This window comes from Geotrypetes seraphini, chromosome 12 (assembly GCF_902459505.1).
Source record: "Geotrypetes seraphini chromosome 12, aGeoSer1.1, whole genome shotgun sequence".
Lineage (NCBI taxonomy): Eukaryota > Metazoa > Chordata > Amphibia > Gymnophiona > Dermophiidae > Geotrypetes > Geotrypetes seraphini.
In genome coordinates this window covers 119,373,407-119,395,627 of record NC_047095.1, presented here as the reverse complement: position 1 = coordinate 119,395,627, position 22,221 = coordinate 119,373,407, and the positions used below count along the sequence as shown (strand labels likewise).

Sequence of the window (22,221 nt, the reverse complement as noted above, 5' to 3'; positions counted from 1 at the left end):
TGATAAACGTAATCTGTTGGCTATCCGTGCCATCCTTTGTGCTGTGTTCACTCCGTGTGTTGATGATAAGAGATGGGTACTGGCGGTACCTGGTCCAGCCCCTATTTCTTTCAAATTCATGGTTCTGTTTCCCTTCCCTGATAGAGCGGTTAATTCACTAGGGCAGTGGTTATCAACCCTGTCCTAGGGGACCCCCCCCCAACCAGTCAGGTTTTCAAGATATCCCTAATAAATATGCATGAGAGAGATTTGCATACCTGTCACTTCCATTATATGCAAATCTCTCTCATGCATATTTATTAGGGATATCTTGAAAACCTGACTGGTTGGGGGGGGGTCCCCTAGGACAGGGTTGATAACCACTGCCCTAGTGAATTAACCGCTCTTTTCAAGGGTTTTCAAGATATCCCTAATAAATATGCATGAGAGAGATTTGCATATAATGGAAGTGACAGGTATGCAAATCTCTCTCATGCATATTCATTAGGGATATCTTGAAAACCCGACTGGTTGGGGTTGAGAACCACTGCTCTAGGGTAAGGGAGTCTGCAAATGTGATCTAGTCACGATTTCCACCATAAATATATATGTGCCCTTTTCCTATGCATTATCTTCCTTGCATGCCTATTGTGGGTTGGGTTGAGGTTTGGGTTTTTTTGGCTGTTGAAATCATGAAGATCTGGCTGAATTTGGGCAGCGGGAGAGGTGGAGCGAGTTCCCAACTCCTAAAAGTTCAGGTCACCCCTGCTGATATTCACCAGTTCCTCTACTGCTACCTTGCAATTTTTTAAAGCATGAATGCTACGAATCAGAGGAGAGTGTGGTACAGTGACTACAGATACATCCTCAGGCTCACTGAGGTTGTGGATTCAAACCCACACTGCTTCTTGTGACTCTGGGCTAGTCACTTAATCCCCCCCATTGTCCCAGGTACACTAGATAGATTGTGAGCACACCAGGACAGACAGGAAAAAAGAGTTTTACCTCATGCAAAATTGTCATTTCTTTAATAAGACATTAGCTATTTTTTTTTCCTGAGGTCCTCCAAGTACCTCCAAATCCAAAATGTGGCCCTGCAAAGGGTTTGAGTTTGAGACCACTGATGTAAACCATTCAGAGCTCCCCTGGGAGAACCGTATAGAAAACTGAATAAATAAATAGTGTGAAAGGTTCCAGCCTCTGGTTAACCAGAGCTGGTATTGTGGCATCGTAATGCCTCATTCCACCAATAAGAGCCAACCTCAGCAGTGATGTCACAATGGTTTGATTGTCCTATACTTGGCTCACCATTACTCCATTTTGATTTCTAGAGTGACGCAGTGGTTAAAGCTACAGCCTCAGCACCCTGAGGTTGTGGGTTCAAACCCACACGGCTCCTTGTGACCCTGGACAAGTCACGTAATTCCTCTTTGTCTCAGGTACATTAGATAGATTTGAGCCCACAGGGACAGACAAGGGAAAATGCTTGAGTACCTGAATAAATTCATGTAAACCATTATGAGCACCCTTGCGAGAACAGTATTGAAAATTGAATAAATAAATAATAAAATAAAGTCATTCTTCACCAGCTATCTCAATTCAGGTGATCTTTAAAGGGTGTCTTTGCCATCCTTCCAAAATTCCTGATGTTACAGTTTTAGTCTTGGACTTTGTTCACCTTGTGCCGACTGTTTTCAGAACGATGGCGGTTGCTGATGTCTTTGCTTTCAGTCCTGGTTGCGTTTTTAAAGCAATTCTTAAGGCATTTGGGTCTGTTGTATGAGCGGTGGAGGACGATGATGACCCCTGACCTAAGCCTGGGACCAACATGATTTCAATATAAAATGACCAGACAAACGGTAGAAAAAATAATTTTATTTTCTATTTTGTGATTACCATATGTCAGATTTGAAATGTGTATCCTGCCAGAGCTGGGGTTGGGGCCTAGCTCATGCTCGCTAGCTAACAGAGAGCTGAAAAGTCTGTTTAATTTTGTTTACACCACAGTGGCAGGATGGGGCTGGAGGGCAAAGACGGGGGGTGGGGGTGTGTGTGAGAAGAGGCTACAAAATGCTCAATTGGACAGGAAAAGCAAATTGAACAGTCAATTCAATAGGCTGACTTGAAAAAAATTTTCCTTGTATCATAACATTCTGTTTATGTACCGCAGGACCGTGAAGCTCTACACGGTTTACAAAAGAGAAAGTTGTTATAATTGAATAGAATAACTTAGCCCCCTCCTTTACTAACGTGTAGCGTGGGTTTTAGGACAGGCAGCGGCGGTAACTTCTCCTGCGGTCATAAAATTCCTATGAGCATTGGAGCAGTTACCCCGCTGCTGGCGCTAAATCCCACGCTACGCGTTAGTGAAGGAGGGGGTCAGTTTCCTATATACTTGGTGAAGAAATATGTTTTCAAATGCCTCCCGAAATCTAAATAAGTGCTCGAAGCCATGATTATCTTTCCAGGCAGCTAGGCTGAACACTTGGCTTGGAAAACCCATACTTGAGGCCACTACATACGCAGGCTTTAGAAAATCCCTGAAAACTTGATTGTTTAACAAATTCTAAATGCCCAACCTCCTCTTCCTCGCTACGGCGCTCCTCTCTACCTCGCCTCCCCAATTCTAGATTTGAGACTAACTCTTACCCTCTCTCCCCATGCATAACACGTCCTGACAAAATGTATCTCTATTGTAAACCGTTTGCATCCCATGTACTGTAAAAATGTATCTTTACTGTAAACCGCTTTGAACTTCACAGTATAGCAGTATATAAGAAATAAATTATTATTATTATTAAGAGATGTAAGTCTTTGTTCCAGGACGCTGCCTGATAGGAAAAAGGAAATTGACTTCTGAACGTCTAGTATGTTGAGTGTGAAAATGAACTCGTGAGGGAACTCAGGGTAAGACCAAACAGGGTTTTATAGCAAAAAAACACAAACTTGAACCCACTCCGAGCCTCCATTGGCAGCCAGTGCAATTTGCGAAAGAAGGCAGTGACACGGTCTGACTTCTTTAGCTTAAAAATGAGTCTCACCGCTGCATTTTGGACAATGCACAATCTCTGCAAGTTTCTCAGTGTTCCTGCCGAGTAAACAACAATACAGTAGTCCAATTGACTCAGGACCAGGGACTGAACAAAGGTTCTGAATGAGGTGACATCAAAGTATGCTCTGATTGAGCAGAGCTTCCATACAGTGTGAAAGCTCTTCCTTACCGGAGCATCCACCTGATTCTTCACCGTCAGATTCTTGTCCAAGATTACACCCAAGGTCTTAATGGATGAGTCAATTGGGTAACTCACGTTGTTTATAGTCAGAGATGTTGTGATGTGATTTTTTTTTTTAAAAAACTTTATTTAAAGCAACTCAGAGCAATCCAAGATTACAAAACAGAGGAAGAGAGGAACATAAGCATACAAATAAAATTACCACATCAGGGTTCCAGTATACAATGATAATCAGTACAACTTACCGAAAGGCGTATAAAGGTTGCCCATATGCAAGAACACTAAGTTGCTCACCGAGTTTGTGTTTTAGACAGATATAAAACTCCCAGTCCCTAATCCCCCCATCCCTCAACCTACCCCAACCCACTCCAAAGCCCTCCCCCTTGAGTCTGCAGAGCACATGTTGATGTGGGGAGGTGAGAAAAAGTTTATTTTTCTCTCTGAAGTTAGTTTCAGTCTAAATTCAGTCAGCCATTGTTCGATTAGTCTAAATACTTCTGTAACTTGAGAAAAATAATCTAAACTAGGAATCTTAATAGTTATGTCACTTGCATAACTAAACTGCTTTATTCCCAGATAGCTTATCTCATAGTGGAGATGTATAGACATTAAAGAATAAAGGGGACAATGGTGACCCTTGAGGGACTCTGCATCAATTGCTCCAGTTACCTGATAGAGCGTCATTAAGTCAGACTTGGTAAGTTCGTGTTGTGAGAAACCCGTGGAACCATTCCAACACTCTTCCATTGGCATTCCAGCCATTTATGATCAACCAAATCAAAAGTGGAACTCGTATCAAATTGCATCACCCAAGGCACCAGAGTCTTTTGCTAACCAAAGTGTGTAAATCAGGGGTGTCCAACCTTTTGGCTTCCCTGGGCTGCATTAGCCAAAAAAAACAAAATGTTTCTGGGGCCGCGCAAACGCTGCAGCAAGACAGAGGAAGGAGCCAGCAAGATGGTAAACACCTAGGGGCAGCAGAGGAACACACTGCATTGCCCTTGGGCAGGGCCGCATGCAGCCCTTGGGGCACAGGTTGGACACCCCTGGTGTAAAGGGTCTAGAAAGTCAGTAATCATAGTCTCGGTGCTGTACAGAAGTCTAAAACCTGATTGGGAATCATGCAGGAGAGAGTGGTGGTTCCCATATTCCAGCAGTTGAGTTTGACCAAGACCTTCTATTATCTTAAAGAATGGAATTGAAGCAATTTGCCTATAATTTGTTGTTGCTATAGCTACTGTCTTAATTTTAACAATGGGGTGATTATAATGTCCCTCATTTGAAGGAAATTTTCCTATTTTTAGGTTATATGCCAGATGAGCCAACAGTTATTTGAATTCTAGTGGTGCATGTTTGAAGGCATCAGGTACAGACACAATATAGAGAATGATTGGTTGAGGATATGGATCAGAGGAACAGGCAGCGAGTTTGAGGCAGTACAAAAAAAATGTGCGGGTTCCTCCTCTGAGTTCAGAGAAGAAAGAAAAAGGTGGATGGGAGGAAGGGAAGGCAATTTGGTTTAAGAACTTGAGGTTAATCTTGTGAAGCTCATCATGAAGTACTCAGTCTGGGGAGAAAGCAAAGGAGTCAGAAGTGAGGGCATCTTGTGTAGAGTCAAGCATGGCAAGAGAGACAAATGGTTGGACTCCAGAGAAGTCAGTTGAGCGGGCGTAGTGGTCTAGTTTTCAAGCCAAAGGGCAGATTGAAAAGGCCAGCAAGGAATTTGAAGGGAAGTCAGCACCAGTGATATTCTGCAGATTGGGTACAGAAACATAAGTAACAGATCTTAGAGATCAGCCAGGGATGGCATTTTAGCGTGCCTTACAGGATGTAACATGGGAGAAGTTAGGGTATCAAGAGAATAGTATTATAGGAAGAGACTGTTAACAGATTTACATAGTGTGGTGTTGGAGAGAGACGAGTGGCCATACAGGTCAATTGCCTGAAGAATTCTGAACATATTGGTGAGGATTTGTCATTTCAAGTGGCATTGTAAAAAGTTAGAGTGGAAGAATTTGGAGGCGGAGCAGTCAGCAGTTGAGTTAGAGAAGGACAAGATCAAGGCAGTGGCCATTTTGGTGCATAGGGGTAACTACTGCAGCACAGCTAAAGCCTGAAAGAGGATATTAACCCTTTCAGGACCAAGGGACATATTTGTTCCATAACTTTAAAATCCTATAAATTTTGATTGGGATAGTCTACAGTTCTAAATTTGATATGTACGGATTCCATAGGATACTGCCTTTATGTAAACAAACTGGTTCCGACATTCATTCATTAGCGTCATTGCCAGATTGACGAGAAGATTCACTTGCCACACTGTCCATAAGCCAGAAGTGTGATTTTTTTAAATAAAAATAATGATATTTCACAAAAAAAATCCATTTTTTGGCATCTGCAAGCCCTTTTTACCATAAAAAGGTCGTCAAAACCACAAAAATTGGCCTACGATCCTTATGGTCCTGAAAGGGTTAAGAGCAAGAAACATAGGCATAGAAGTCAGATGTCCTCAGCATGAATATTGAAATCACCAAGGATACAAAGGAAGGAGATGGTTGAGAGGGCCAGGAATCAAAGTTAGTGATAAAGGAAGATTGGATCATTTATTGACCTCATGAGAAATCCCTCTATTTGGAAAGGGAGCAAATACAGATAGAATTGACTTTTAACAAGAAGCTGTGAGATTGAGATAGGCAAATGGGCTGCTACACTCACTCTTATACAGTTCAACCTCTCTCCTCTGTCACCTTTTGGATGAGAGGCAGGGAAGTAGTAATCCTCCAGATAGGGTTTTTAAACAGTGGTGGCTTAATATGGGGGGACGCAGCCTGGCTGCTGCCAGGATTGCTCCATGCCTGCCCACTGCTTCCAGGGATCACTCCTGCGCAACCCCACTCCCCCCCCCCCCCCCAAGCCAACCCTGGTTACTTCATTGGAGCTGGACTGGCTCTCCTCTCCCAGCAGCACCTCACACACTGTGTAGCCAACCTGGATCCTTTTCTCAGATGTCAGAATTGAGAGGGAAGGCTTGTGAAATCACTGCAGGTGTTGTCTCTGCAGAGTTGCTGCTGGGGGAGAATGGAGTGAGTCCAGACCCAATGAAGTAACAGGGTTAGCTTCAGGGATTGGGGAGGTGCAGCAGGCAGGGAGGAAGGGAGCCCCTGTGGCTTCTGTGGACAGGTTGGCTTTAGGGAGGGGAATGCAGGGATTCCCGACGTGCCTCTTAATTTTGGGACAAAGGTGATGTCAGGGAGGGAATAAAAAAAAGAATTGATGGGCACAAGTGTGAGAGATGGTGCACATGGAGAAAGGAGAAAATTAGGCAGACGCAGGTGTGAGGTAGCGATGCATGGGGACTAGAAGTATGAGAGAGAAATGTTGGATATGGTGGTAAAAGGGGAGGAATGTTGGACAGTGATGGAGGGAGAAGTGGCATTGTGCTGGAGAGGGGTGATAAAAAAAATGCTGCACATGATCTAGGGGATGATAGAGGGAGAAATGATGTGCAGTAGAGGGGGTGGGAGATACCTGGATCTCTCAAGACAGATGGACAGCGAGGGAGACATTGCCAATAGGAGTGGAGGAAAGAGGAAGAAAAAAAGTTGGACTCACGGAAAGACAAAGCAAGAGATGTTGGTTGGTGAAGGAAATGGGGTCTGGAGGAGAGGTTTGCAGGAGGCAGAGAAAAAACAAACAAACAAGATGCAGTCTGAAAGAAATGCAACCAAAGACTCATGAAATCACCAGAGGTAGGAAAGATTTCTTCAATTTAATGATCAAAATGTGTCAGTTTTGTGACTTTATATCTGCTGTCTATATTTTGCTTTATATTTGTCACTGTGGTGACATGCAAAGTAATCTGCCTTGACCTGTTTGAACCCCCCTCCCCCCGAAATATAAGTTAACATTTTCTCTGTGTACAGTGTGCTTACCATTTTGTATTAAGTGTGCATATGAAAAATGGATGGAAGAAATTGATTTACAATAAGTACTATTATGGGGTGGCCACCAGGGCGGTGCTTGGGCTGGGTTGGTATTAGTTAGGCTTAAGGGATCCTTGACTTAGTTGAGAAACACTGCTATCCTCTATAATAAAACCCTAAGCGTGCATGCGCATTCAGGTTTTAGGGTTTTGTGATCCCTGCAGAATTTGATTTCCAGCACGTAGGGCAGTTACAGTGGTGGTTTTGACCACTATGCTGCCAGGATGCCTCTTCTTACCCCTGGACCAGCAAACACAGCAGCCACGAGGCATTTGCTAGACCAGCCCACTTCGATAATATGATGTGGGCCGGCCTAGCAAAAGCCTTGAGGCTGGCCAAGCTAGTGGATGCTGGATAGGGGGAGCAGGGAAAGGAGAAGGTTACTGCTGGACAGGTTGGGGGGGGGGGGGAGAGGAATCAGGTAAGAGGTGCTGCTAGACAGGGGGGGGGGAGGTAAAAGGAAGGGAGAAGGACTGCTGCTGGCCAGGGGGAGGTGGTGGACAGCTGAGGAGAGAGAAAGAGAAACATCTATTCTAGTACCTGTTTAACTTGGCATATCTGATAGTTAAAGGCTTCAATGGTGCCAGGCTGTAGTTGGAGCAGTTTGGGTGGGTTTTTTGGCTAAGCTTTAGGCCATATAGATCAGCACTCCCTCCTCATCAGTCCCAAGAGGACCCCCTTACCAGATTTACAGGATATCCACAGTGAGTATACCAACTCCATGCCATGCATATTCATTAATATCCTATAAACCTGATTGAGAGGGGGGTAACTCCCTGATCAACATGGGGAAAAACACTGATCTACAGCAAGTGACTAGCTTTTGGGGCCTTCAGTTGAAGGCAGGCTGTAGCTCTACCTGAGAAACACAACTATGCCTTACTATTCCTTTTAGAAAGCCTAAAAAAAGGATCACCAATGTTTGACGGCATTAGTAGAATTAGGTTACTTTTTTCTAGTCTAGTCACACATTTTGTCATGGTTCACATGGCTCCACACAAAATTTGTTGATAGAGAAACTCCCTTCTCCAAAAGGCTAAGAGAAAGTGAAAAAGTAGATCACATCAATATGCTTTTTTCAATGCTTTATTAGACTAACATGCAAACAAGATACCCTAGCTACAGGATATTAAAAAAATAGGCCATCATGGTAGGAAATAAATTTTAAAAAATCAGTCTTCAGTCTTCAACTATATCCCCACCCCCTTTGACAACCCCAGCCTTTGATTTGGCATCTTAAATTGCGTTTAAACTAATTTGTTCTAGAGACTTAAAGAGAATCATTCAGCAGATTTTCTAGGCCATCTGGCCTCTCTTCACTTCAGCAACTCAGGCATGAAGACCCAGACCTGTGTGGGTTCTTCCGAGGCGCAGGAAGCCAGAAACAGGGCGTAGTTCAGCGCCTCGATACATAGGACAAATTTCTGACTCCGAAGCAGACCGTTCTGAAAAGAGACAAGATCAGCAGATGAAGACATCACAGCCCATTAGAGGGGGGGGGGGGGGGGAGGGCAGTTATGTTTTAAGCCCCAGCTGAGCTGGTGACCTTGAGCAAGGCTATCTGTCCAGGTCTTGTAATTTACAATGTTATGTGACATCATAAAATAAATAGAATATTGCATACCTTATCATAGGAAAATGCTTGATGCAGAGGTACATTTCTTTCTCCATCCCGGGCCACACAGGGCTCGAGTGCAAGGGTAGGATGTGCCACACTGAGACACAGCTCACTGTCGATGTTGTGCCGGATTTCATTCAGGGAAGTGTACTCAAAATACTATAAAAGAAAAAAATTAGAGAGTATGTTTAGCTGGCATGCACTGTTGGGGGGGGGGGGGGAGTCTTGACTTAAAGGGCTTGTCTGAGGGCATCCATACCCTAGGTAAATATTGACCTGCCTTGGTGGTGGGGCACATAGCTGAAGGCCTTATGCATCCCACCCCCATAGTCCAGTATCTCGCCTTTCCTACCCTGGCCTTCTGTCCAGCATCTCTCCCCCCCCCCTATCTCTTCTGTGCCACATCAGAACGTTACTTAGCAATGGCCATAAGTGTTAAACGCCCATCCTGCCCGATTCATTTCCTCTGTGTGGGGGGAAGCCATAGCAGCATTTGAAGGCAGTCAACTACTGAAGGCAGAGTACCTTTTGGAGAGACAGGAAAAAGCAGGCCAACATCAGGAAGATATTTACTTCTGTGCAAGAGTTCTCCAGGGATGCAGAATTACTGGGGGTTTTGTGCAGAATTTCTGAACCCCATCTCCTGCTGCCCAATCGGTTCAGCACTTCTCTGCAGCCCAAATCATACCTGGCAAAATCTTTGGGCAGCCAATGTGGGTTCTGCAGGCTTCCCTCTCTGGTCCCAACCTAGATGTCACTTCTTTCTTCAGGACGGACTGCAGCAGAGGAAAGGCAACCTTCCTGCCAGCTCTGTAGGCCAACAGCAGCGTCCAAGATACACAGGTTGGACTGGGGACAATGGGGTGCGAGTGAGAAGTGCTGGCTGGGGAGGATAGGGATGAGGGAGATTGGGGGACATTCTGTGTTTTCTTATTACTGAAGTAAAACTAAAACCCAGACCCTTGCTATGTCAGCATAACTTCTACAAACTGGTCAAATACCAAATCATTGGCTTAAGAGAAACCTAATTGTAGACTCAAAATTGCACATTTTTAAAAATCTTGATGCAGTTAATGGCTTCCATGGGACCAGTTCTTCGAATAGCACAATGTTCAAGCTATTTAAATGGTTATTGGCCTTTCCCAGCTTTGCTACCAGTTGAACCTGAAAAGGGGATGTCAAAGTCATCCAAAGTGACTTTCTTCCAATCTCTGGCTGGAAGTTCCAAGATTGTTTGATATTTGACCCGTTTTTTGGTAGAATGCTGTCCATAACAGGTATCTTGGTTTTTTTTGTCTCACAATGTAGCCTAGCCTTCAGTTGTATAAATGCCGTCTCCAACTAGAGATGCAGAGAAGTTTTACACTGATCAATTTCTTCTGCTTGGTCACCAGCTCCCCCTTTTACTAAGCTATGGTAGCGGTTTCTATTACAGCCTGGAGAACCAAATGCTCCCGACGCTCATAGAATTCCTATTCACGCTGGAGAAGTGTTGTAACATTTAGTAAAAATGGGGCCAAGTGAAGGCTTTTGTTTTCTCTAGTATAAATATGAGAATACTATAATGTACTGAAATTCATGATAAATTAGCAAAAATATTTGTGTTGTCAAATTAAAAAAAAAAAACCAAAAGCTTTGCTGACTTTGAAATTGTGCGTACAGAGTTCTGCTGGGAGTAATTGAAACCATGACAGGTATCCTGGCACAAGGTCATGGCGGTAAAATTATGCCCCGTTGCCTTTTTTTCTAAAGTTAACCCTGTTCAGGTTCAAGGCATGCCTGCCTGCTTGAGAGCCTTGGCTGCATGTGCTATGGTGGTAGAGATGGCTACTCCTCTGACCCTTGGTCACCCCACTACCCTTCACACTTCTCACGATGTCCAAGCCCTCCTTTGCAACATTCATACCCAGCATATGTCTGCTCAGCGCCTTAGTGGTTATGAGGTTATCCTTCTTTCTAATCCTAATCTCACCATCAGATATTCTGCCCCGACTTAAGGCCCCACCCTCCTTTTAAATGGGCTTCTGGGTCTCAAGGGTGAACAGGATTCCCTTCCTCCTGATCATTCCTGTCTCTCTGATACATCAAGATACTTCCCCCGCCCGACTTGTTTTCTACCCCTCTCCCTGATGCTTCCTCTATTTTTGTTGCTGGTTCCTGCTCATGCCCTAATGACAACACCTTCCACACAAGATATGCTGTGGTTGAACTCCCTGACATTATCCATGAGGCCTCTTCCCTCCCCTATCCCTCGGCCCAGGCTTCTGAACTCATTGCCTTTACTCGCGCCTGTCACCTTTTCTCCGGTGAATACATTTAACATTTACACCAACTCCAAATATGCCTTTGGTGTTGTACATGACCACGGTGTTATTTGGCAACGTCGTGGCTTTGTGGCAGCTGATGGTAAGCCCATTTCCCATTCTTCCCTTGTTTAGGACCTTCTCTCTGCCTTACTCCTGCCTGCTGCAGTTGCTATCCTTCATTGTCATGCACACACTGGTCTCCAGACTGAAGCTGCCAGAGGTAATGCTCCGGCCGACTGCGCTGCTAAACATGCTGCTTTGAACCCCCCTCCCTCCTTTGTTCTTCTTCCTCTTTTCCCCTCCCTCTTTTTTCTCAGCTTCAGTCCTTTGTTACCCCCTCTGAACTTGATGTCTGGCGTCTGGCAAGTGCCCAAAGCCGCCCTTCGGACGGACTTTGGTGCAAAGAGGGGAAACCCTGTATACCAGCCACTAGCTCCCCCTTATTCATTGGCCAGTATCATGGCATTGGTCACCGCAGTGCTTGCTCGACATTTCAACTTCTTGCTAGTGATTTTTTCATTCTTGACCTTCGCTCCCTGATACAGACATATATAGCTCGATGTCTAACCTGTCTCCATGCTAATCCTAAATTACCCCATAAAGCACCACACCAGCACCTTACTTACCCCACTTCTCCTTTACACACTTAGATTGACTTTACTCATATTCCTCATGCCACCGGGACCCACCAGGATTACGCCCTTGTTATTGTTGATATGTTCTCCTGATGGCCTGAAGTTTTTCCCAATACAAATTAAACTGCTCAGACTGGTGAACATTTTACTTTGCGAAATCATCCCTAGGTGGTGATGTCCCACACACATCAACTCAGACAATGGTCCTGCTTTCACTGCCAGAGTATGCAAAGATTTAGCTACTGCACACCGTATTGAGTGGAAATTTAATCTCCCATATCACCCACAGAGTTCCGGTATTGTCAAACGCATGAACAGGACTATCAAAGACAAAATCAGGAAAGCCACAGCTGGCACGTTTGTAAATTGGAAAAAATTCCTTCCTATATTTTAGCTGAAATTAGGATGCAGCCTCACTGCACCACTGGCTACTCTCCCTTTGAAATTCTCATGGGACGACCTTTCCCTGCCCCGTGGGTAGACAAACCCTCAATAGTTGAGTAGTGATCGCCCCTTGATACAGGAAGAATACGTCAGAAAGCTCATTGAAACATTAGGGCATGTTGAAAGAAACGTCTTGCACCTCTTTCTCTCCACAGATTCCTACCCATTCCTTTCAGCCTGGTGACAAAGTCATCGTCCAGAAGCTTTTCAAGGATAGGAAGCAGACGGATTTCCCCTTTGGCCCTCCCACCACTGTGATCGCTGCGACCAGGACTGCTGTACTCACTGAGGAGTCTCCTGTTTGGATCCACGCAAGTCGCTTGAAGAGGGTTAACCTAAAACCCCAGAAGCAAGTCGTCCCTGTGCAGATTTCACCTCCTCCAGTGGAACAACATGATCTCATTGCAGCATTCCACCAACTTTATCATTCTCCTACTGGCAACGTTGCTGCTAGTTTTTCTTCCTATATGGAAGATTTCCAACTGTATCTACAGGGATGATGTCTCCTGGGTCCACGAGACTTTCTGCCCATACCCATCTGTAAATGATACCCCTGCTGTAAACCACACCCCAGGCACCTCTTTGCGAACACAACATCAAGCCACCCTACCACAGTCTGAGGGCCATAACCTAGTTGGGTTTGAGGTTTCCACAATGGAAATATGCCTCATAATGCTTTTACATCTATTTGCATATAAACAGTATCATTCGTGTTCCCATTGTGGAAACCCTCAAACCCAACAGGGTTATGGCCCTCAGACTTTGGCTGCCCACCACTACCCTAGGCAGATCAGATCTGGCCCTTACTACAGACATGTACCTTCCCCCCCCCACACACACCTACACACATAGAAGCCCCCTTCTTACCTGCATATCTGGATTTCCATGGCATTTCTTTAGGCCTACTTGAGCCTTTCCATCATCCAACTTGCCAACATCTAGGCACATCTTCAAACCACTGTTCAGGACCTAGTTAAAAAAAAAAAGAAAAAGAGAATTTAAAAGAAAAGGAGCAGGTTGCCCAGGGGTTTAGAACTGGGCCACTGGGGAAAGTGTCACTAGCCTGGTAATTCAACATACAGCAGGCCTGCTGTGGTCTTGAAGACCCCCACCAACAGACAGGCATCACAACCAGTTTTGAAGTCCCCATGTGGAGCTTGTCTCTTGAGCTGCCACGGAATTAGACTAACCATATTGATGTTAACCATTCTGAAGGTGCCATGTGCCCCTATACATACCGCTCCCTCCCCCCCCCCCCAAGTTGCTGCAACAATCATAGGCTGGGGTTATGCTGCCTTGCAGTGTTAGAAGTCAGTCTGTTCTGGCTCATTTGTAGCAACATGGAGGGGGACCAATACAGCTCTTTGTTTCTCTGTAATTAACTTTCTGCCTTTTGTCTCTGAAATACTGAAGAGGCAATGCAGAAATCCCAATAGATGTATGTTACAATTGAATATGCTTTCTATGTTACAGATAGCTACTTAAAGGTTTGAGCACAAGTGGGCCCCCGTCAGCCAGGGCAGGGCAGTATATAGCCTGAGTCCTTTCGGAAGCATAGGCCTTGGTTCTGAACTGTGGAAACCATCCCCGAGTCATTCTTTAAGGAGAGAGGGAAGAATCAGAGGCTGAACAGGCCAAGCCACTGACCCTCAAGCCTTACAGTGCAGAATGCTGGTGTAGAAGAAATTGAGGGCAAGACACACAGGATGGTTTCCCGCAGAGATGAAGGGGACAAATTCTGGAACCCCAAAGAATAGCCCAGGGAGAGAGAATCTTGCTTCCTATTTGGCGAGAGAGCAGAATATGAATGGGCCCAGCCACTGACCCTCAAGCCTCCAAAAGGAGGGCATGTCTGCAGAATTCTTGATGTCTGTTAACCCTAGCCGTGCCAACAGTGGTGTGGGCCACTATAAAGTACCAACTGAAGTGTGAATCCAGTGCCTTTAGGCACCTTGAATTGTATTCAAGTCCTCTTAAAATAGCATTTTTGACTTAAATTTAGGCGCTGGTAGGGGGCACTTATCGGCACTCAAGTTAAGGTGCTTTTTAGAGACGATGGGCCCCCAAGTTTGAACCCCTCCCAATGAAAGGTTTTGCTTTGTCAGATACGATATGTTTAATACTTCTGCTTTGTCTTGCTTATGGCCTGTATATTTAGATACAGACTCAGTTCTTCAAGTATTTAGTGCAGGCCCTTATCCTATCTTGGGGAGCATCCAGAGCCTGAATTGTACTCTGTGCCAACAAGCCTCCTAGCATGCTATGTGGTTGCACCACTTGGGACAGGCCTGTTGTAAGAACACCCTTTCAGAACCAGATAGCAACGCTCTAGGTTTCAAATTATATATATAAAACCCCCCCAAAAAACCACCTTCAAGAAAAAACAAAACAAAAACACATCTCCTTATACAGAGGCCTAGAGTACTCACAGCGCCATAAAAGCGTGGGTTGAGTTCTGGGATAAAGAAGTCCGGGCGGACAGTTTTCATGTACCAGCTGAAAGATTTACAGCCTAGCCGCTCTCGCAACTGATGTCTCTGGCTCAGGTCACCGTATGACTTCTAGACAGAGGTAGAAGAGGAACAAAAAAAACAAACAAAAAACCCCAGCAGTCAGGCCTCTGTTCATGACATGTAGCAAATTGGGGTAGGCCACTGGGGCCTTGGCTTCACCAACTAACTTAGAGAAATGGTCAGGAATTTGGGTTTCCTTTCCCCCCATTCCCTCCCCTCAGCTAAGAAGAACTTTCTACTATACCTGATGCATGAACCTAATCTAACAGAGATGAGAAGGGGTGGGGGGAGGGGAATGAGGTTTAACACAAATTCCAAAGTTTTACCTCCTTGAATATACGGGCAGCCTCCATATGCCTGTGATAGAACAGCACCTTGTATTCATCCATCCAAACCTCAGCCAGTCTTACCAGGTTCCGAGACACCACCGACTTTCCCTCAGGGAAGGTGTGAGGGCTTTCTATGCGGTAGACGTGACCTACCACTGAGCAGGGCACAATCTCCAGCTTTCCTCCACACATCCATACCTGAGGAGGGAGAACAACATCTTTTTGAAAGACTTGATCCTCCTGCATAATTCCTCCCATCTCCTAGAAAGATACCATAGCAGGCATGCAGCCTGCTCTCGCTTCCCATGTATCTTACCCTAAGAGACATTTCCAAATTCTCGCCTCCCCAGATTTGCATGTCTGGATCGTAGGTCCCAATGTGCTGGAAGAAGGATTTGGAGATAGCAAAGAGTCCCCCAGCTATGGCTGGTGTTCTGGATACACAAAGAGAAAGCTGTCAAGACCCTGCCTTTGAGAATTAAGCAGAGTGGGGGGGGAGTGTATGTTGTCACTTACGGGAAGGGCTGAGTCTTATCAGTCCGCATGTCCTCTAGAGCTCGGGGCAGGGGCTCAAACATGAACACTAGCGACCAGTCAAATATTCCATGGGAATGGCTTGAGGGCTTGGGGACAGGCTGATCAAACTGGAAGGTGTGCAGGTCGATGGAAGCAATGTCAGGGCTCACAACAAGGGTGTCGTCCAAAGCGATCCGCTCCAAAAGTGGTTCCAACCACCCTGGCCAGCACTCACCTACAGGCGAGAGGAGACGTAGGTACCCTTGAAGTCTGAAATGGAAGGGGGAAGAATTCCAAGTACCAGGGCACCTCTTGTGAGACTATCACACATGCTGTTGAATGCCTAATCCACCACCACTAAGTCACCTCCAAATGCAGTGTCACATTTCCTTCACCAAATGCTCCCCTCCTGGTTCCAGCTATTCCTGTGCCCCCTCAAACCAGCTTCATCTCCGGTGGGCTCTCAACTCACAATGGGCATCCAGGAACACCAGTACATCTGCTTTGGCCTGCTCAGCTCCCAGCAGCCTGGCACCTACCAGCCCCTTCCTCGCTGGATGCCGTAGGACCCTCACCACCTCCAGCCATCTCACATATTCATCCAGTGTTTTTTTCAAGTCCTCTGTAGACAGGAGAAACAGGAGCCCCCATACCACACCAAAATCTTCATCAGAACCAAGACATAGTAACTCCCATTGGACAACCTAGTCAGGTTTTTAGGATACTTGCAATGAATATGCATAAAAAGGAGACTGTGCACAAATTTCTCTCAGTTGCAAGTATCCTGGAACTCCGACTGCGTGTCACGAGGCCTGGGTTATTACTTATTTTTAGTTTTATCAGGTACTTTAGCTAGATTGTGAGCTTTTGGGACAGATAGAGTAGTTTTAATTTAATTTTCATTTGATACATTGTAAACCGCTTAGGTCAGTAAAATGCAGGAGCGGTATATCAAATCTTAAATAAGCATGAACATTTGCATTAGGAAATCCTGAATCAGTTGGGGTCCTTGAGGACCATGATTGGGCACCCCTAGCTAGGCTAATCCTAACTTTACCCTACAACAGCTCTGGGCTTCTAGTTGCAGACTTACACCCATCTCTACTACGATTTGTTTAATTGCAAATTCACCAAGTTCTACTCACACCCTCAACTTTCTCTAGGATTAAGAATGGTCTAGATTTTGTTCCAAATGTAATCTGAACAGAATGGGGTGCAACCCATGGCCCAAACAAGGTCAGCAATGGGAATACTGGGGGTCCCTTGGTAGAAACTTGGGGAAGAATCCCCAATGCCCACCAGCAGGCTGTATCTCTAAGCTTTAAGTAGGCTTAGGGGCACCTGCAACATTGGACACCCTTGGTAATTGCCTTGGATCTTGGTCCACCCAGGCAAAAAGGATAGTCTACTGCCCCAGTGTGCAGTAGGTATTTCCAGCTATAGTCAATCATCTTCTTGTCCTGAAACCCCAACATAAGTGTGCCCTGGGGTGCTATAGAATTGCAACTGGGACCTATCCTGTGTGAAATATAGGATCAGCTCAGTCTTCCGATGGCCCTATTATGATCTTATTGCACTTAAGGAAACAAGTTGCTACAACTGTTCCTAATATGGATGAGACACCCCTTTCCTAGGGTAACTGAAGACAAGACTATGTACATATTTGTTAAAATAAAAAGATGGAAGCTGAAAGCTATAGAAAAGCTTCAGAGTTACAATAAAAGGATATTGCTTTGTTAGCATTACTGGCAAGTGTTAAAGTTTTGTTTGTTTTTAATAGAAATACTTATGTCCTAGGGAATAGGAACAAGGTCAATGTACCCAAAATGAACACGTTGCAAGATGTACAATACACTGAAACAGTTATCACATGCTAGGGGTAGTTCCCAAGTCATTACTATTGCTAGGGAAGATTACTAATGAAATAAGATTAAGAAACCATGTGACTTCAAACCAACAGAACAACGCTGAAGTATGCAGTTTATCATTGGACATTAATGAAGTCATTGTAATTCAATTGACGATGTACCAATTATGTATGTCTTAATTATTTCTTAAGTGATGTCAAACCCAATAATAGTGGCCAGTCACGTGTAATATAGGGAAATTCTTGGTTGGTACCCTACCAGTTAGGACACCAAGAACCCCCAAGGCCTTGATGTTTTAAACTACACTATTGTGTCTGGTAACTATTTCCTGAGCCTTTTCCAGAGATGGAAGAAAAAAAGCAGAGGATATGAATCTATTCATGTAGTCATTCACTGGCAACTGAGGAATAGACCTCATTTCTCCCACCTAAATGAGAATAGTACCTATGGGCTCAGAAAGCAGACCACCAAGGAAGTCAAACCAAGAAGAACATGGTTCCCTATGGCTCCCACGCATCTGATGGTATAGCCCCTCTCCAAGATTGTGTGGATGGCTTACCGTGGGTACTGGCATCATCTACAAGGATTATCTCATGCAAGAGAAAGCGGGGTACAGTGTAGAGAACACTGTGGACTGTACGCAGCAGAGTTGAGAAGGCCTCATTGTGGAAAATTATGATCACACTGACAGGGGACAGGGCTGGGCAGCGCTTGAACTTCTTCGCCAAACACCTTTCAGGGGAGGGGACAAGAGGAGTAGGTTATGTTACTGCAGAAAGTAAAATCATAAGCAATAAAGGATTATCATCTCAGGGGTTCACTAGAGGCATGGAAAGACCACCACAACCACATTACTCCATCCCTTGTACCTAGGCAGTGTCTCCTGCACCTAAACCCAGAGAATCATGTGTGGGACTGTGTGGCACAGTGGTTAGAGCTACTATGAAATCTTATCCCCGATGCGGATGGCGTGACCTATCCCTGTCCTTGCCTTCGTTGTTAAAACCACCTTTTAAACTGAATGAAGTTTGCTGTCAAACCACCCCTTCAGTCTCCGATTAACTGGTTCTCCATGACAAGTCCAAGTTTCAAGCAAGATAAGTCATATACAATAGGTAGCTCTAGAATAGATGGATTAAGACCAACCCCTTCATTTTCTCACTAGTTATTACTTAAACTGCTCAGGCTTGTCAACCACCCCCCCTCCCCCCCATGACAACTTTAGACATTAGACCTAGAAATGGAGTCTATAGTCTAACCATAACCTCAGCAAAGAGGATTAAAGGTGCAAGTCAAAACACATGCGTTTATGACCAATACTTGGTTAAGCAGGATTATAGTCATATGGGACAGGCTCAGCTAAGCCCTGACATTGCCCTATTGCATGCTGGGTTATATATTCCCTACTCAATTAAGTCTACAAATTTATAGAGACAAAGTCAGAGGCAGCTCAGACTTTCTACTGACACAAGCCTCGCTAGAAACCATAGATGGCATCTATAAAAAAGATGATATCTGTGTAGAGACAATAGGGGGGCATGACAAGAAAGCAAGAAGCACGATAAAAACTGTACACCACACAGTTTTGTTCTCATCTTACTCAGGGGGTCTGGTATCTGGTCCAAGGTCCCGATGCAGAGAAATACGATCACTGGCAAAGGCATTCAAGTTATACTTTACATAGCCCATTTTCAGCTCCACCTCATCTTCTGCTGTCAGATCCGACACCTGGTAGGCGCTTCCCCCTGCACCAGGGGATGAGGCATCTTGGCGAGGCCGCTGGAAGCGGGGCTGGAGTTCTGCAGCAGAATAGTAGCCAGGAAGGCAGCCCATGGGCCCTTCATTCTCTTGTGGTGGTATCTGCCCCTGAGGGGTGCTATTATCACTGTGTACAGTCGTAACATGGACTGTAGCATGCCTGGTAGTATAAGCCAACTCCTTCCTCATTGACTGCTGCATCCCAGTATTAGAGAGGAGCCACTGCATAAAACCCAGCATCATTAGGCATAAGATGAGGAGGAAGGCCATCAGCATTAACCGTCGCCGCAGCCTCCACACATTTCTGCGTGGGGGAGACATGGCCCAGACCCTGAAAAGGGGCAAGGGGTTAAAAAGGAAGGAGGAGCTGAAGAGAATGGGAAAGAAGACACAACAAGGATTAAAGAGGCATATCCGTTCTCTAAAAAGAGTCAGTTATCTAGACAGGAAATGGGTGAAGCCCCACTACTTTGCCCCACTAGCATAAAATGGCTGCCTCCATCAATATCCAATATATACAACTGGGTAAATTTCAAAAAAAGGAGATTTGTTCCCAAATGACCATAAACAGGCAAAAAACTAGTAAAGGAACAAGCTACTTTAAATACCTTTTTAAACGAGAGTGGCGCTCAGAATCCAAGATGGAGTAAAAAACTTCAAATTGGGGTGCAAACCCCTAAAATGCGTTTTTTATAGAATCAATCATTGCACCATTTTGAGTGAAAAGGTAATAGAAAGTGCTTATTGTAGTTGAACTTATATAATAGTTGGAACATTTTCACTTTATTGGACATTTAAAGCAAGAGTGTTTTTCAATAAGCACTTTCTATTACCTTTTCACTCAAAATGGTGCAATGATTGATTCTATAAAAAACGCATTTTAGGGGTTTGCACCCCAATTTGAAGTTTTTTACTCCATCTTGGATTCTGAGCACCACTCTCGTTTAAAAAGTTATTTAAAGTAGCTTGTTCCTTTACTAGTTTTTTGCCTGCCTCCATCAATAGACATCTTAACCTGCAGGAGTGTCCTGGATCTAAAAGCATATCAAGGTGGCCTTTGGAGATTAGGTCTACTACACCCTTCTATCATCTTCTCCAGGAGCAGTTACCTTTCAATTTCAAAACAACTTAAGCTCTTATTTTCTATCTACCAATAGAAATTTCTGAACACAGCATGGCATACAATCTAATTTTTTCTTTATGTATCACACATATCTATTTAGGCTCAAGGCAATGTCAAGACAGGAAAGATAAGAGAAAGGGGGGGGGGAGAAGAGGGGAGCAGGCGAGGAGATGAGAGAACATACAAGAGACATAACAGACACTTTCTATGGGTTCATTTTGCATCCCCACAGAAGAGGAGCATATCACTGTGTAGAACATAGCTTTTCTATTACACATTTTAAGGGCCTTAACAGAAAGTAAGTGGAGAAACAGCCTCAAGGTTAGAACAATTGGCTGACAATAGGGAGCTCCTAATGACATTGGGGTAAGTCACTTTACATTCTCCCCTCCCCAACCCCAATTACCTCAGGTACAAAGTTTAAGTCCTCCAAGGACAGAAAAACACTTTGAATTACAACTTTAAAAAGTTGAGTCAAAGCTAATCATTAACTATTGCTCCAAGTAGCATATATAGGGCAAAAGATACTACTGGCTAGATTTAGAAACTTGTATCATCCCATGTAAAAGTGCTATAGCAAACATTGCTTTTGAAGGTAGAAATTAACTGGTTTTATGCTGCAGAAAATCAGTTAAACTCATCAGAAGACAAACAGCAGTATCCCAGGTTAATACACTTACAATAAGAGAGAAACAAAGGAATGAATAACTAAAGCTAGTATTTTTTTTCTAGTCTTAAAAAACTGGCACTACAAAAGATTAGCACCAATTTTCCAGCTCAAAAGTATAACCTACTCCTAAAATGAAACAAAAGCAGAGTTATAAAAAAGTCCCTCACTTCTTATACTCAACGCCCCCTCATTTCTAAATAAGGGAGAGAAAAAGAAATTAAAACATAAGCCCAGACAGTTTGCTCCAGGCCCTTCTGAATGCACCTCACTTACCTGTTTCTGGAACAGAACCACACCCCCAACCTCTATAGAGGCTAAAACCTGGAGGAGCTCTTTAAATACAGCTGTTCTCAAGGCCATGGGGGTGGCTGAGCTAATTAATTTCAATCATTAGAAAAATTGCTTAGATAAACATTGTGATATTGCTCTTCCTTCTTGTAACATTCTTAATAGTTTTGTGGGGTTTTTTTTAATTAAAAATTTTGGTTCAGTTATGCAGGCATTGGGTTAGGCAGCAGCGAAGGCTAGCGGGGTGTGGGAGGGAGAGGAGGAGGCTGAAGATTAGAGAATCTAGCAGGGTCCTGAAGGTTCCCTGCCTCCCCCCTCGCCTCCTGGCTTGCAGTGCCTGGTTTTAAATCTATGGTCTCAAAATCAAACCCTTTCCAGGGCCACATTATGGATTTGTAGGTATTTAGAGGGCCTCAGAAAAAAATAGTTAATGTCTTATTAAAGAAATGACAATTTTGCATGAGGTAAAACTCTTTATAACATAGTAGATGACGGCAGATAAAGACCCGAATGGTCCATCCAGTCTGCCCAACCTGATTCAATTTAAATTTTTTCTTCTTAGCTAGTTTATAAATCTTTCATTTTGGCTAAATCTTAATAATCATATTGTAATTTATAGCTAAAGAGACATATGACCAAGAAAGTGTTTTAATTTACTTTTGTGATTATGATAAACATACTGAGGGCCTCAAAATAGTACCTGGCGGGCTGATTGTGGCCCCTGTGCTGTGAGTTTGAGACCACTCTTTTAAACACTCTAGCCAGAAGGGGGGGCTCTTTCTTTTGGCTTGTGCTGGTTGTGCAGATGTGATGTGCAGGCGCGTGCTCTGTGTAATCATGGTGAGACAGGTAGAGAGGTGAGCGGGGGTTCAGTATCCTTCTATAATCCGTCCCATCTGATTTTGTTTGATTTTCCTTGTGCTTGATACCGAGGTTAGTGATGTTCCTCATCGTTCTC

General features: G+C 44.3%; 2 protein-coding genes across 2 annotated transcripts in view; both read right to left on the bottom strand.

Annotated features, from left to right (window-relative positions):
• LOC117346347 (polypeptide N-acetylgalactosaminyltransferase 6-like) overlaps positions 1-22,221 on the bottom strand; it is a 52,885-nt gene that overhangs the window by 13,633 nt on the left and 17,031 nt on the right. The window lies entirely within an intron of this gene.
• Positions 8,264-21,387, bottom strand: LOC117346349 (polypeptide N-acetylgalactosaminyltransferase 6-like). The gene is made up of 11 exons (XM_033915757.1): positions 21,249-21,387; positions 19,025-19,549; positions 17,984-18,156; positions 16,029-16,178; positions 15,557-15,791; positions 15,357-15,474; positions 15,038-15,238; positions 14,628-14,759; positions 13,066-13,167; positions 8,820-8,972; positions 8,264-8,640 (listed from the first exon to the last, which is right to left on the bottom strand). The coding sequence occupies exons 2-11, from the start codon at positions 19,501-19,503 to the stop codon at positions 8,512-8,514; spliced, it is 1,872 nt and encodes a 623-aa protein (XP_033771648.1). The 5' UTR covers positions 19,504-19,549; positions 21,249-21,387; the 3' UTR covers positions 8,264-8,511.